Genomic DNA, 13,563 nt, shown 5'->3' with positions numbered 1-13,563 from the left:
AAAAAAAAAAAAAAAAGATACCAAACTCAGAGAAATATGATGGGCAAAATTAAGTCGAACAGATTAGAGACAGACAGACAGACAATGGAATTTGACCTCCATAGTCTAAGAGAAAATAACTTGCTCCTTGGAAGACAAATTTCAGATTACTCCCCAAGGGCAAAACAACAGGTTAATGGCCCAGAAATGCCCTCCCAATTCTTTGGAGAGATTCAATAATGCTTTCATTTTTCAATGGGTTCAGGAAAGTAACTTTTCCTGAAGCTTTTACGTTAGCTACTGACAGCTGACATATGTTGAAATGGGGCCATACCAAACAGTAAAGGACATCTTCTAGTCCAAAAGTGATGTATGGTGAACATGAAAGAAATGAAATACCAGCTACAAATTCCTCACATAATCAAGACCATCACGGGGCAGGGGCCTGGACTTGATGATCTTCGAAGTCCCTTCCAGCCCTAACGTCTATGAAAATCTATGAAATGTGTTAGAACCCTACAGATAGAAAAATAAAATTAAAACTTACTACATGAAATAACTTTAGGGTGATATGAAAAGCAAAAAGTAGAAGGCATGTTGGTCAGATGCAAAGCATAACTGTTGTGTGTTATATATTCAACAGGATGTAGAGCTTATTCTTCATGGTTTGCTGAAATGATGGAATGCAAGAGGTATGAGCCATATTTAATGTAGATTGAGATCAGTAGAAAAGTGTCTATGACTTACTGGTCTTCTGAGTTACCAAGTGTAAAGGTCTGAATATAATGTTAGCAGTTACTAACTTGCAGATAAAAAGCAATGGATGTCAGTAGATGGGATGTTACACAGCTGTACAGGAAACAAAGGAGTAAAATAGGTGAAGAAGATAATGCATACAAGAATTAGTAAGATCTGGTGCTTATTTTCAACCCCACCCTTGTTATAACCACAGTGAAACTTTCCTCTAATTAAAACTGATTAAAATGTGGCTCTTTGTCACATCACCGTAACTCAGTCAACTGATTGCAGTCAATGGGAGACTCCTTACAGCACGGACCCTCATTTATGATATGTCTGTATAGCCTCCAGCAGTGAGCCCTAATTCTGGCTGGTCTTTATGTGCTACCACAATATAAATGTTAAATAAAATATACCAGTAGGATCGCACTGAGATAAGTGCCAGATCTGGCCTGTTTTTTCCACAAGAAAGCTTCACTCTGAGACTGCTACTGGAATTAGAGCCCGCATGTCAGTGCAATGAATTCAGCACTTGCATTTTTCTTCAAAATAAAACAGTTTTATGTTAGGTTACATTACGTTACATCTCCACTTATCCAGACAGACTGGCTGCAGAGTAGGTCCTGTAAGGTACTGAAAGCCTTCCACTCTCCCTGAGCAAATGCATCTCAGTACCATGCAGGACAAAGATCCAAGTGGCATTCATGGCAAAATCCACACAAGCGATACTAGTTACAAAGAAAGAGGCAAAAAACATACACAGAGGTTAATCCCAGCTCATACTGGATTCAATTACAAGATCTGCATTGATACCAATATGCGACTAGGCCTTTAAAAATGTCATCAACTTTGCACAAGCAATACATGACTTACTGCCCAACAACTGTGGGAGTGTGGGGGGTGGGGAATCTAAATCACAGGTAATATCATAATTTTAAGTCTGAACACATATGGAATGAAAAAAGATAGGTATTTTCTAATCTCGAGATAATCATGAATAATTGATATCACTTCACATAGCTAGTGTCTTCAGATGTGTAAACAATACAAGTTTATATGAAATGTGTTTCAATTCATGATTCTATAATGATATATGTTGTTTAAAATTAGAGTTGTAGATTATGAAACTGAATTACAAGACAATGCATTGTAAGTGATATTTTCAACAATCTTTAAATGTCACAAAATAAGATGAATGTTTCCTCCTGCACCTGAAGATGAAGAACTACATGCCTGCTCTTATCAGAAAAGAATTTGCAAGACACTAAAGAAAAGTATCATTATCAATGACAAGACTATGTATTTAAAGCTTATTCTTTCAGGTTTGGGGAAGTGAGAGAATTACTAATAAGAAAGTTATGGACAATCCTGTGTTGCATCATTACTATTGCAACAAAGATAGATTAGAAAATACTGGTGCGTGCCCCTGTAAATTCACTATTAAAAAATTACCACATTTAAATAACTACCTCTTGAATACGTGATAGAACATGTGATGTTGGAAGCCAATAAAAATAACTAGTTATGCTGCTTTAAACAGCCGTAACTAGAAATGTTCACATTTCTTCAAGAACCATATAGATATTATTTTATCTTTAGTTTTACGAAGCAAAAGGAGCCTATCCAACCTTGCAAACCCCATTTAAACTTACACACACACACATGCATTATAAATTGTTATGCACTCCGATAAAATAACACAGCTCAAATAACACCTGCCAATTCGCAATAAATAGATACATAACAGTAATTACGTGCCATATTGTATTGATATGTGAACATTTTTACGTTGACTGGATACCAAGATAAATTTGCTATATTATTTATGCCCTGTTTAATGATGAGTACAATATTTTTTGTGACTTCAAAGCAAAATGGCCTCTTCTAAGCAAGCTTTTTGTTAAGTGATAGCTGTGTCTGTCATCCTCATACTGTAGATCATGTGATTAGTAATCAGTTGGAGATGTACTAGCCCCAAAGGGGGCAAAGAACAATCGGAAAAAGTAGGATTTAGCTTAGACAGATAGCATGGTTTCAAGCTTGCACAGTGCCAAGCACAACTGGGTCCTTGTCCACTATTGATGCTGTTTTGTTTTGCCAGACAGACTATTTTGGATAAGGAAATTTGACCTGAGATCTATTTTTCCAAGGAGTAAAATAAGGGTTTTTAAATCAGCTTATCATTCAGACTTTTAGGGGTCAGTGGGCATGTCTACATGAGGCACCCACTGTGCAGTTGTTACTGTGCAGTCATTTAGTACTTGCATACCAGAGTATTAAATGACTGTGCAGTAACTGGCATTATTGTGTAGTAGTGTCCCAGCACAGCTGCCTAGTGACTCTTGTTGAGCAGTAGCTTGTTACTAATGCACAATAGCTTGTTACTACTGTGCAGCAGCATCACATCATGCCCGGTGACACTACTATGCAGTAGTAACAAGACACCGCACAGTAAGCATCTCATATAGGCACGGCCAGTATTCAGTAGCATTCAAATAATTTAGGTTGAACTAATCAGCATCATCTTATATAATGAATTTTAGCAGCTAAATTTTTAGTAGCTCAATTTTAGCACTGCAATGTAGTCTATAAGGAACTTTACCTGGAAGTGACGAAGTTTACAGACGTTCTGTCAAACAATTAAGGCCCTGAATTTGACAGGCCTTAACACTAAGTACAGATGGTCAAAAAGCCCAAGGCTGAATCAATTCAGTCTTTGCGGGTTAGTCTAAGCTGTCTATATTGAACTGATAGGCAACTGAACAGACACTTACTTTTGATTCTGGAAATGCAGCCACATGTCTGCAATGGCTCAGGCCAGAAGCTGGGGGAGAAGGGGGTGCTAGAGCATGTCTCCCTGCTCTGCTGGAACAGACAATGTGGGTAAAGGCTAGCCTGTCCACCCTGCAAGCAGGGAGGGTTGCAGGGGAGGTGCAAAACATCATGGGATGCTGGGGGACTGTGAATTAACTTGTATCTGGAGGGGATCTGGGACAGAAGTTCGATAAACTGATTTAACTTAAATCAGTTAAGTCTGACATCCATCCAGGTTTATCTTACACCAGTTTCAGCCATTTTGAAAGCCGTTTATACGCACTGAACTTCTGTTGTGTTACAGATTTAAATCGGTTTCAGATCACTTATACCAGTTTATGTGTAATTTCTGTCCTTAGCCTGAAGTAAATGCACAGATGTAGACATTTAACTCTAGACATGTCACTCATTTCCACTGCACTTTGGCTGCATCTGCCATGCTTTACATGCTTGGCCAGCCCTTTTCTAGTGCTCCCACTCATGACTTGTGGGGTCCCAAACTTCTGAGGTATCTTTCCGAAAGAAGCTAAGCAGTGCAGAAGTCATTACATTGGACAAAACTCAAGATCTGGATAATACCCACACTTGACAGCAATGTAACATGCCAACTGGCTGAGCCAGCTCATGAGGTGAATTACTAGGAAAATAGAGGACAAACTAACCAGACTCAAAAGGAAATTATGAAGAAAGAGACTGTCATCTACCACTCACAGTTGAAAAGAGAGAACAGAATGATGCTGGATAAGGAGTTTGAAACTTGCAATGTCAGTCCTCAAAATGAATTCATCCCCTCTTTTATAATGATCTCTAAAGGCCAGGAAGGTGAAAACTGGAGTGTCACTGTTCCCAAATTTACATTTTTCCCTCCTAAATCTGATTTTTTTTCCCACACTCCCACTTGTTTTTGTGCTCAGCACATGTGAAAAGGTAACAACAGTAAATCGATTAAATCCTATAATGCTCAAGAGTTCAAAAAATGACTCTATCTTCTTGTGTTCTTTCCCACCAGAGTGTGCTGTTTAAGGTTCCCAAACTGTTATCTTCCTCCTCTTGCTCTTTGGCAAGCTCCACAAAAACCTAAAAAAGTAGAAAAATGGCATGAGTACCTTATATTCAGCGCAAGGGTATTCAAACTGCAAGAAGCAATGCATCCACTGAAATAGTCATGGCCCCACATCACAAAAGACAGACTTGCTTCAGTACCTGGAACACATGTGCCAACCCTTCAGTACAAGAACTTAAGAACTTTAGGGGCAAGCTCAGCTGAAACCTAAAGAAACCACAAGCTCTGCACTATTCAGGTTGAGAACAAGTCCTAGGTTTGTCCTATCGGCCCAGGCATATGACACCACAAATCACATCAAATATGTCCACTTACTAGAAATACTCTGCAATACTGATTTCTTTTGTTCTAATCATCACTGCTTCTGTCACTTATTTTTGATTTCAGTTTTCTTTCTTCCTTTTTTGAAACTCATGGCAACATTGTTCCTATGTGCTCAACAGATTTTTTGAAAATGATCATTCAAAACTTTTATCCAATATACAGTAAAAGCTTTGTTATCCGGCACTCATGGGGAATGGGGGGTGCCGGCTGACAAAATATGCTGGTTAACTGAGTGGCCTGAACAGGTGTCTTTGCCTGTTTGGGCCACTGCCTCTCCCGCCACGTCCGGGGTGTCACCACCCCTCCTGCCACATAGCTGCCTCTCCTGCAGGCCCTGAGGGACAGGGATGGGGGCCCCACGCAAGGTGCTATGCCCCAGGCCGTTGGAGCTCAGCAGCACAGGCTGCTTTGCCCCAGGCTGTGGGGGCTCAGCGAAACTGGAAATGCCATGGTGGGCACTTCTGGTTTTGCTTTTCCCTTACAAGCCGGCATGCTGGTTAATAGAGCATTCTAGCTTGTAAGGTGCTGGACAGCGCAGCTTTTACTGTAATTATTTTCTACAGGATACAATTTATTTTCATTTATGCAATAACGTGGCCTTTCACATACCTGTTCCAGTGTGGCTTGAGAAAAGCTGTACTCCTCAACATAGAAAGCATGCTTTGCTGTTTAAACAAGTAGAAAAAATACAAGTTTCAGACAGTTATCAAAGACCTGGAAATCAAAGCTGTATTTTAAATATTTACTGCTGACTCCCCTAAGAACACAGAGCAGCTTTCCAGTTATGAATATGCTGTCTAAGACCAACTAGTTCAGCTCTCTGATTACTATCTCCATTTTCCTGTGTGAGAAGAAGGGAAGGGAACCTAGACTAGGAACTAAAATAGAGATGAATAATAATTTCTACCAGCATCATCAGTCCAGTAGCAGTAAGGTAGCCCTTTGGTATAAAGCGTCTACCTGCAGGTTTTTGGAAGCTTTTTAAACTCTAATCATAGAAATAAACTCATAAAAAAATTCACCCATATAGACACCTCACTCTCACTACTGTTCTATTTCTGAGAATCTCTCCCCAACCACTGCTCTTCCTGAAGAAGATTATTTGAGACTTTATAACATCAAGGTACCCAAATCCTTGAGCTTTTCCTTCTTTGCAAGATACAAAGGTCTAAGGGGACCCCAGCATGCAGCCATACTCTCAGTCTTCCTCCCACGAACAGTAAGACACTCTACAGAGAAGCCTGGCTATTTATATTTACCTACAGATTAACAGCATGGTAGGTTTATACCAAATATGTTATAAGGGGGAAAGATTAAAAGGGGAGATTTCTTGGAGTCATGAGCCCTATACATTTTTGAAGACTAACATAATTGAATTTTGGAGAGAGATTGGTGGAGTGGGTGTAGTGGAGTGGGACAGGGAGAATAAAGCTATATGGTATGCAGGATCAGGGAGAATAAAATTAACAGGTTTGTGGTAGATAAAATGATTTACTTGCCTGCCAAATACTTTTCTTACCTTCCTCCAGTTTAGAGAAGGAGTGTGAAAGTGACTGTACATCTTCTTTTGGTATTCTAAATGCTAAAATGGAGGAAAAACTGAAAAACAAGACACAGAATGAGCTTTCCCTTGGCCAAAGATGCTAAAAGTAAAAAACAACTTTTGCATGAATACGCATTTTTTTTAGAAACATGCAAACCAGTTCAGTTTAACCACAGAGTTACCTAGGAAAACAGGGTTTACCACTTTAGATGAGATCATCTAAAATATTCCATCCCTGACAGAAGCCAATACCAGCTGCACCAACCAGGATTTTTTCTAAAACTCCTTCAGTGCTACAGATCCACCCTCCTCAGCACTTGAGATTCAGTCATCTGCTCTATTCTTACTGATCAGAATTTCTCTTTTGTGAGTGAATCCAAATATCTCCCAACTGTCTGGAGTTCTCTCCTTTTTAAAAAGGATTAAATCAAAGTTTTGCTCCTTGAAATACACAGCTGACAGAATTGTTTGAGAACTGTTAAGTTATATCCACATTTTGTAGCCTGGGCATGACTGAAACGTGACAGAAAATTGTTTTCTGCAAGCTTTTGAGCACAAACACCCTACTTCAGGCATAGGGAGACCCTTCTCTGCCTATGCCCTTAGACCAATGTGACTACAACCAACAACCCTAATGAAAAAAATGCATGACTTCATTTCCAAGAACGCCCTCAGTCCCCAAAACTCTATTAACTTTTTTTACGTAGACTTTTAACATGGTATAATCATATATAAATCAAAGATAAAAAATGCAGGATGTATTATTTTTTGTTTTTGAAGCCTGTTGCTGCATTTAGTCAATTTTACCTTTCCTGCCGACTTGCATTTGGGAAGATGTGTAAAATCTGCCTTTGAAGCATCTCCATCTGGTGAACTCCTGCAGTGTCTTTTAATTTCATTTCCAAGAAGTACCCTCTGCCAAATTTACTCTTCAGATGCTGAACTGTACCAATGCACCTACCAGTTTTTTAAAGATAAAAACACTATTATTTATCATGCAAAGAAAGCAGAGCAGTGTTCAATAGTTTTTATGAACTGTGTTTTTTAGCTAGTGGTTTAAGGCAAATGCACATGTGTACAATAACTACATGCATGCTGGCAGAAGTCATGTTTCCTTTCATTTCAAAGAATCAAAATACACACAAATTAGTAGAGTTTATGGTACCTTAACTGCCCTGAGATCAGGATTGCTACTCTATCGCATACAGCATCAGCCTCCTCCATATAATGAGTGGTCAGAATAGCTGCTCTCTCTCTGCCTTTAAACGCTGCTCTTATTGCCCTCCTATAAAAAAAAAAAAGCATAAAAAGTACCTTTCAGGTCACATGTAAATATATTAGTAAAATACTAACACAAAGCCCTTGGAGACCGTTTTTACAGCACAGAACAAAGAGCTAACACATAAGTCTTGGTCTGTACTTTCTGAAACCTTTCAATTATTCTGGATAAAAGACTGTAACATCCATCTTTTGCAGAGACCTGGATATTCACAGGAGCATCACCACCACATTTATTTGCACACCATATGCATGCAAATCAAACATACAGCTTCTTTTGTCTGGGAAGGCAGAACAAACTAGAAGATTTTTCCTTTTAACCAAGACCCATGCCCCAAACTTCAGATTGCCAACTTCTGGGGAAAAGGTGAGCATAGTAATGTGAATAAACAGAGGTAAATACCAGGGACATTTTTGTTTGAATATTAAATTTACTCTATTAAGGCATACTGTGTAGGCATATGGAAACTGTCAGTAGTCTACTACTGAATATTGTCTGTCCTGAAGTGGCGATGGGAAATTCCACACTTTGGAGAAAAAAGTTGGATACTTCTTCTGTGGTGATATTTTTTTTTTAAATGAGGATTGAAACTGGTCATAAAACTGGAATGTCAGAATAAAGTCCTGGAAGAGACCCATTTGTGGGGACCAGGACAATTGCAATGTCCAAACGAGCATACCTTTCTTTTGCGGGCCCATAGAGAAATCAGGACTGTTTGCAGTGCCCTGAACACGTTTAGAACACTTGCAACTCATCATTAAGACAATGTAAATCTTATTTTTCAGAGGGTCAGCTAGCTTCTGCCAGAGCCAGGAAGAATTCCGCCCAATGCAGAAATGTTTTTTTCCAGCTTCCCTTGAGGTATCAGAGATTGGCCACACCTGCACTGGTGAAGCATCTCACTAATATAGTAGAGAGAGTTCTTTTTTTTAAAGACTTGGCTGATGCATCTTGCGCACAAAGCACAGGACCAAACTGATCACCAGTTCTGAATTAGGAAAATCTTTTTGCCCTAGGGCAAGGTAGGAAAAGGCCTGGGAGGAAAGAGGTTTCCTCTGAAATGTAGAGAATGGTCGTTCTGCATAACAAGGTTTTATACATGTGAATGGAAAGAAAAGTAAAATCTTTCCAGTTCAACCAGGATATATTCCAAAATTTACAGTGAAAACAAAGATAGTATTATTATTAGATTATCTGATGATACAGATCACTGTAAAAACACCTATTACAGGTAGGGCAGTGTTACACTCACCACATGTGCTGTTTGGCCTTGGGGTCCATTCCAGTAGATGGCTCATCTAGCAGCGTAATCTGGGGATTACCCAGCATACTTAGTGCAAAACATAACTGAGAGGAAAGAAAGAGAATAGGTTTTTATGACTGTTGAATAGTCTTGCTGAAAATGCTGAATTCAGCTTCTTTTAAAACCTCTTCCATACCTTACGTTTAATTCCCACTCCAAGCTTCTTCGTTGTTTTCTGTAGATGCTCTTTCAAATCTAGAGCACTTGCAATACTGCAAAACATACAGGAGATAATATTAGTAAATCTTATGTACCATTGTGAATGCCCTCTAAATAAACCAGCTTCTAAGAAAAGTTCATAATACCCATTTGTTATACTACTAATCTTCAAAGTAGGACTCATCATAACTTTTGCAAAGCTATCAAAAACTGATTTCTTTCATAATGACAGACCTTTTTGCAAACGGTTTAAAAATAATCTGTTCAAAATAGACTTTTAAAATTATCTTACCTTATTTACTAGGGGTGTGAGAAGTGGGCCCTATTCGATTCGGATTCAGATTAGGCCCAAATTGGGGACAATGATTTGATTTGTTGATTCAGATCACTGTCCCTGATTTGATTTGGCTGAATCCAAATCTGATGATTCGATGCTGATTCAGAGATTTAGACATTCAGACATAGACACAGCTTTAAATGTTTTTTCTATGCACCTTGAGGTACTAGCGCAGCTTTGTGAACACTGCTATGCTAGGGCAGATGTAGCGTCCCATTGGAGCTCAGGAGGGGTCGTGGGCACTCCACGTGCTTGGCGGTGAACCAGGAAGTGGGCCAGAAGTACTTCTGGTCCACTTCCAGGTCTGCTGGGGAGCGCGCTGGGGGGCCCTCTGCACCACCATGGCGTGGCAATTGACCACAGGGGGACCCCAGCTGCCCCCCCTCAGAATCAGGAGGCACCAGTCGCTGAGCCAGAGGACCTGTAAGTGGACCAGAAGTGATTCTGGTCGACTTCCAGGTCTGCGGCCGAGAGTACTGGGGAGCCCCCCATGCTTATGTGGGACGCTCCATGCGCCCCAGCATCACAACACTGATATACTGCCTGCTACCTAGAGGTATGTAGAAAAAACATTTAAAGCTGTGTCTATGTCTGAATTGCTGAATCTTTCTGAATCTATTTGGAGGGGTCCAATTTGATTCGGAGAGATTAAAGGGTCCTCTGATTCGATTTGGACATTTGGCCATAGAATCGGGCTGAATCTCTGCCGAATTGAATCAGGGACTGAAGTTTTGCCCACCCCTATTATTTACATCATCTAGAAACCTATCTCACTTTGATATATTTGACAAAAGGGAAGATGCATATAATTTAATTCATACTAAAAACATGGGGGAAGAAACTGTTTAAGCAAATACTAACGGAAATTATTTATCCACCCTCCCCAATTGACTACTGAAGTGCCTTATCATCTGCAGTCCACTTCACCCTATGAAGAAATGTCACAACATCCCTGTGAAGAAATGTATGGCTGTGTTCCCCATTTTTCAGATGGGAAAAGCTAAACTCAGATTATGGCTGAGACCTACATCCAGATTTAAGCACTTAACTTCCCTCTGAATCAAAGCAGGTGCTTGACTTGGCTAAAGTTACACAAAAGCCAAGAGACAAGGGTTCTGCTTGCCACAAAGTCCCAGAGAAGAACTAACTATCTATACTTTCCGTCTGCCTACACAAACACAGGAGACACTTCTCAGGGATAGTGTATATTACCATCATTATAAACTGACTGATACTTTCTTTGAAAGTGGGAGTTAGAATAATACATTGCCTTTAGACTTGTATAAATGTGAGCATGGTTTGGATTTTCAAGGTGATATAAAGTTTCCCCCACAAAAAAACACCCACCGACAGCAGTGCTAAATTTTTCCCACCCCAAACCATGATACCCTCTTGCTGAAACTGCTTTCCATTAAGTCTGATAGACAAAAACCTTTATGGTTTCATTTTCATGAAAACCTAGAGAAAATAAGGGCGAAAACATAAAAAAGCTCTATTTAATGAACGTTTACCGTCTTATTACTTCTTTCACATCACTTTTACTCATTCCTTTGATAGCTCCATAAATCTCAAAATGCTCCTGCAACGTAACATCTGGCCAAAGTGGATTTATTTGAGGACAGTATCCCACAAATTTAATCAAATCCGCTTCACCGTTCGGTCCAAAAGAATCATCTCCCATCAGCACCTGCAGAGGACAAACCCCCCACAGCCCTTCCTCAATAATATTTTCGCATAAGGTTTGCAAGTGTTCTTATAAAAATGAAGAAAAATATTTAAAGCTGATGGGTCAAGGCAAAAACCCAAACTGAACCAGGTATTAAACCTCATTTGTTGTTTTTATTTAGTTTACAATAATACTATACCTGGCCAGCAGTTGGTTCAACATCTCCAACCAGCATGTTAATCACCGTGCTTTTTCCGGCTCCATTGGGCCCCAACAATCCCAGGATTTCTCCTTAAAAATAAAAATGACACATAAAATATTGCCTGTGAGTTTCAAGAACAAAAGGGAAATGTTTGTTTTTTCCTGAAAAAAAAATAGTAACTAATTTAGCTCAGACCTTTTTTTACACAAAAAGAGACATGCTTAGTTGCGACCTTCTTTATGTTTCTTCTAAGAAGAAAATCTTTCCTTTCGTCATACTCTTTATGCAAACTGCTGACCAAAATTGCTGGCTTCTAATAAAAGCAAAAGACAATGTATTGTTTAATAAGTAACTACTTTTTAAAGAAACATACAACATCAAAATATTTTTGTCACTAGATGAGGATTTACATGGTAAGTATCAAAGAATCTTATCTTATAAAACATAACTCTGGCCCCAAAGAGCAGGTACAATTTCAATTCTGTATGACTGCTCTTCATTTATAGAGGTAAACAGGAATCATCCCCACTGTCTGTATGCACTAGAAAGCCAATCTAAAGGTTTGACTGCAGCTGAACCACATTCAGACACTTTTCATTGTGAAATAGATGCAGAATATGACTCAAAGCTTACACCAAGCACTGTTTTTGAACATTGCACAGCTTGACTCCTCCCCACAAAGTCTGATCTCACTAGGATGTGGCTCTTACTTACAGTGTGAATGTCTATTGTCCCAAAATCTAGAAGCACCAACTACCAGGGCACACAGTTACACTTAAGTTTAAAATTCTAGATTTTGCTGCTCTGACAAAATGGAGTAGAAAAAAATTTAACATACAAGAAATGTGCAGAGAACTAAACCTAAGTGATATTAAATACGTACAGAAAAACAGAACCTTACTCACTTATTTGAATATTTATTACAAAAATATTCATATAGCAAACTGACAAGACAAAGCTACTATCTAGATTTTAGATTTCCATTTATGCATTCATTTCTATAATTTCAAATCTGATATACTTAAATTTGCTGACAATAATGGCAGCCAATTACACACTGCCCTGGTGTAATTCAACCATGATTATAGGATTACCTCCTCACAGTTTTGATTGGTTAGAATTTCTTTGACTCGCAACCTCTCAGCCTTTACATCTTCATCCTCATTTTCATCATGTGGTACCTCTGGAACCTTCCAAATCTTACCCTCTGTGAAATAATTTCTGAAGACATAGGGAAAAATATCAATCTTTACACAGCAACATTAAACGCTTATTTTTTTAAATCACTATTAAGTTACTTCCTAAATGCAGGCTCATAGTTTGAAGTTAATGACCTTTAGGATAGTCATTTTAACATTAAAGAAATTAACAAACCTACATCCCATTACATAGGTGTTAAAATAAAGATGCCAGCCAGTACGTAATAAGCCAGGTTTTATTAAAGAACATCTGTATATTTTAAGCTAATATACTTGTAGCGTGGGAAAAGGACATCTTTGATATATCTTTTGCTATAGGTTACGCTCCCCAATTTAACAAGGGGCAAGACAAGTCTCACAACGGGACTGTAAAGAGACAACAGCTGGGTGTCAGACTACCAAGTGTTGACCCTGAGATGCTGCAGAGTCACTTGGAAGGACTGGATGTGTTTAGGTTGGCAGGCCCGGATGAGCTCCATCCGAGGGTACTGAGGGCACTGGCTGATGTCATTGCACAGCCACTGGCAAGAATATTTGAGCACTCGTGGCGCATGGGACAGGTCGTGGAGAACTAGAAAAGGGCCAATGTGGTCCCTATTTTCAAGAAGGGGAGGAAGGAGGATCCAGGCAACTATAGACTAGTCAGTCTCACCTCCGTCTTTGGCAAAGTCTTTGAAAAGATTATTAAGGCTCATATATGTGACAGCCCAGCAGGAAAAATTATGCTGAGGGGAAACCAGCATGGGTTCATAGCAGACAGATCATGCCTGACTAATCTAGTGTCTTTTTATGACCAGGTTACAAAACACCTGGACACAGGAGTAGGGGTTGATATCGTTTACTTAGACTTCAGGAAGGCCTTCGATACGGTATCCCACCCCATACTGGTGAACAAGTTAAGAGGCTGTGACTTGCATGATTACACAGTCCGGTGGGTGGCAAATTGGCTAGAGGGTC

General features: G+C 39.4%; 1 protein-coding gene across 4 annotated transcripts in view; it reads right to left on the bottom strand.

Moving 5' to 3' along the window:
* Positions 1-4,128: 4,128 nt before the first annotated feature.
* The window catches only part of ABCA5 (ATP binding cassette subfamily A member 5), a 51,924-nt gene continuing 42,489 nt past the window's right edge, over positions 4,129-13,563 (bottom strand). For all 4 annotated transcript variants that reach the window (XM_019516258.1, XM_019516278.1, XM_019516267.1 and 1 more), the window contains 11 exons: positions 12,502-12,628; positions 11,603-11,720; positions 11,405-11,496; positions 11,051-11,226; positions 9,180-9,255; positions 8,993-9,087; positions 7,627-7,746; positions 7,269-7,418; positions 6,438-6,517; positions 5,528-5,583; positions 4,129-4,608 (listed from right to left, as the gene is read on the bottom strand). In XM_019516258.1, the coding sequence (XP_019371803.1) occupies positions 4,501-4,608; positions 5,528-5,583; positions 6,438-6,517; positions 7,269-7,418; positions 7,627-7,746; positions 8,993-9,087; positions 9,180-9,255; positions 11,051-11,226; positions 11,405-11,496; positions 11,603-11,720; positions 12,502-12,628 (1,198 nt within the window). In that variant the 3' untranslated portion in view covers positions 4,129-4,500. The remainder of the gene's footprint in view (positions 4,609-5,527; positions 5,584-6,437; positions 6,518-7,268; positions 7,419-7,626; positions 7,747-8,992; positions 9,088-9,179; positions 9,256-11,050; positions 11,227-11,404; positions 11,497-11,602; positions 11,721-12,501; positions 12,629-13,563) is intronic.

The sequence above is a fragment of the Gavialis gangeticus genome, unplaced genomic scaffold, assembly GCF_001723915.1.
Source record: "Gavialis gangeticus isolate Ggan-Ray unplaced genomic scaffold, GavGan_comp1, whole genome shotgun sequence".
In the NCBI taxonomy this organism is placed as follows: Eukaryota; Metazoa; Chordata; order Crocodylia; family Gavialidae; genus Gavialis; species Gavialis gangeticus.
The sequence above is the reverse complement of the archived record's forward strand: the minus strand, read 5'-3'. Positions and strand labels throughout refer to the sequence as shown.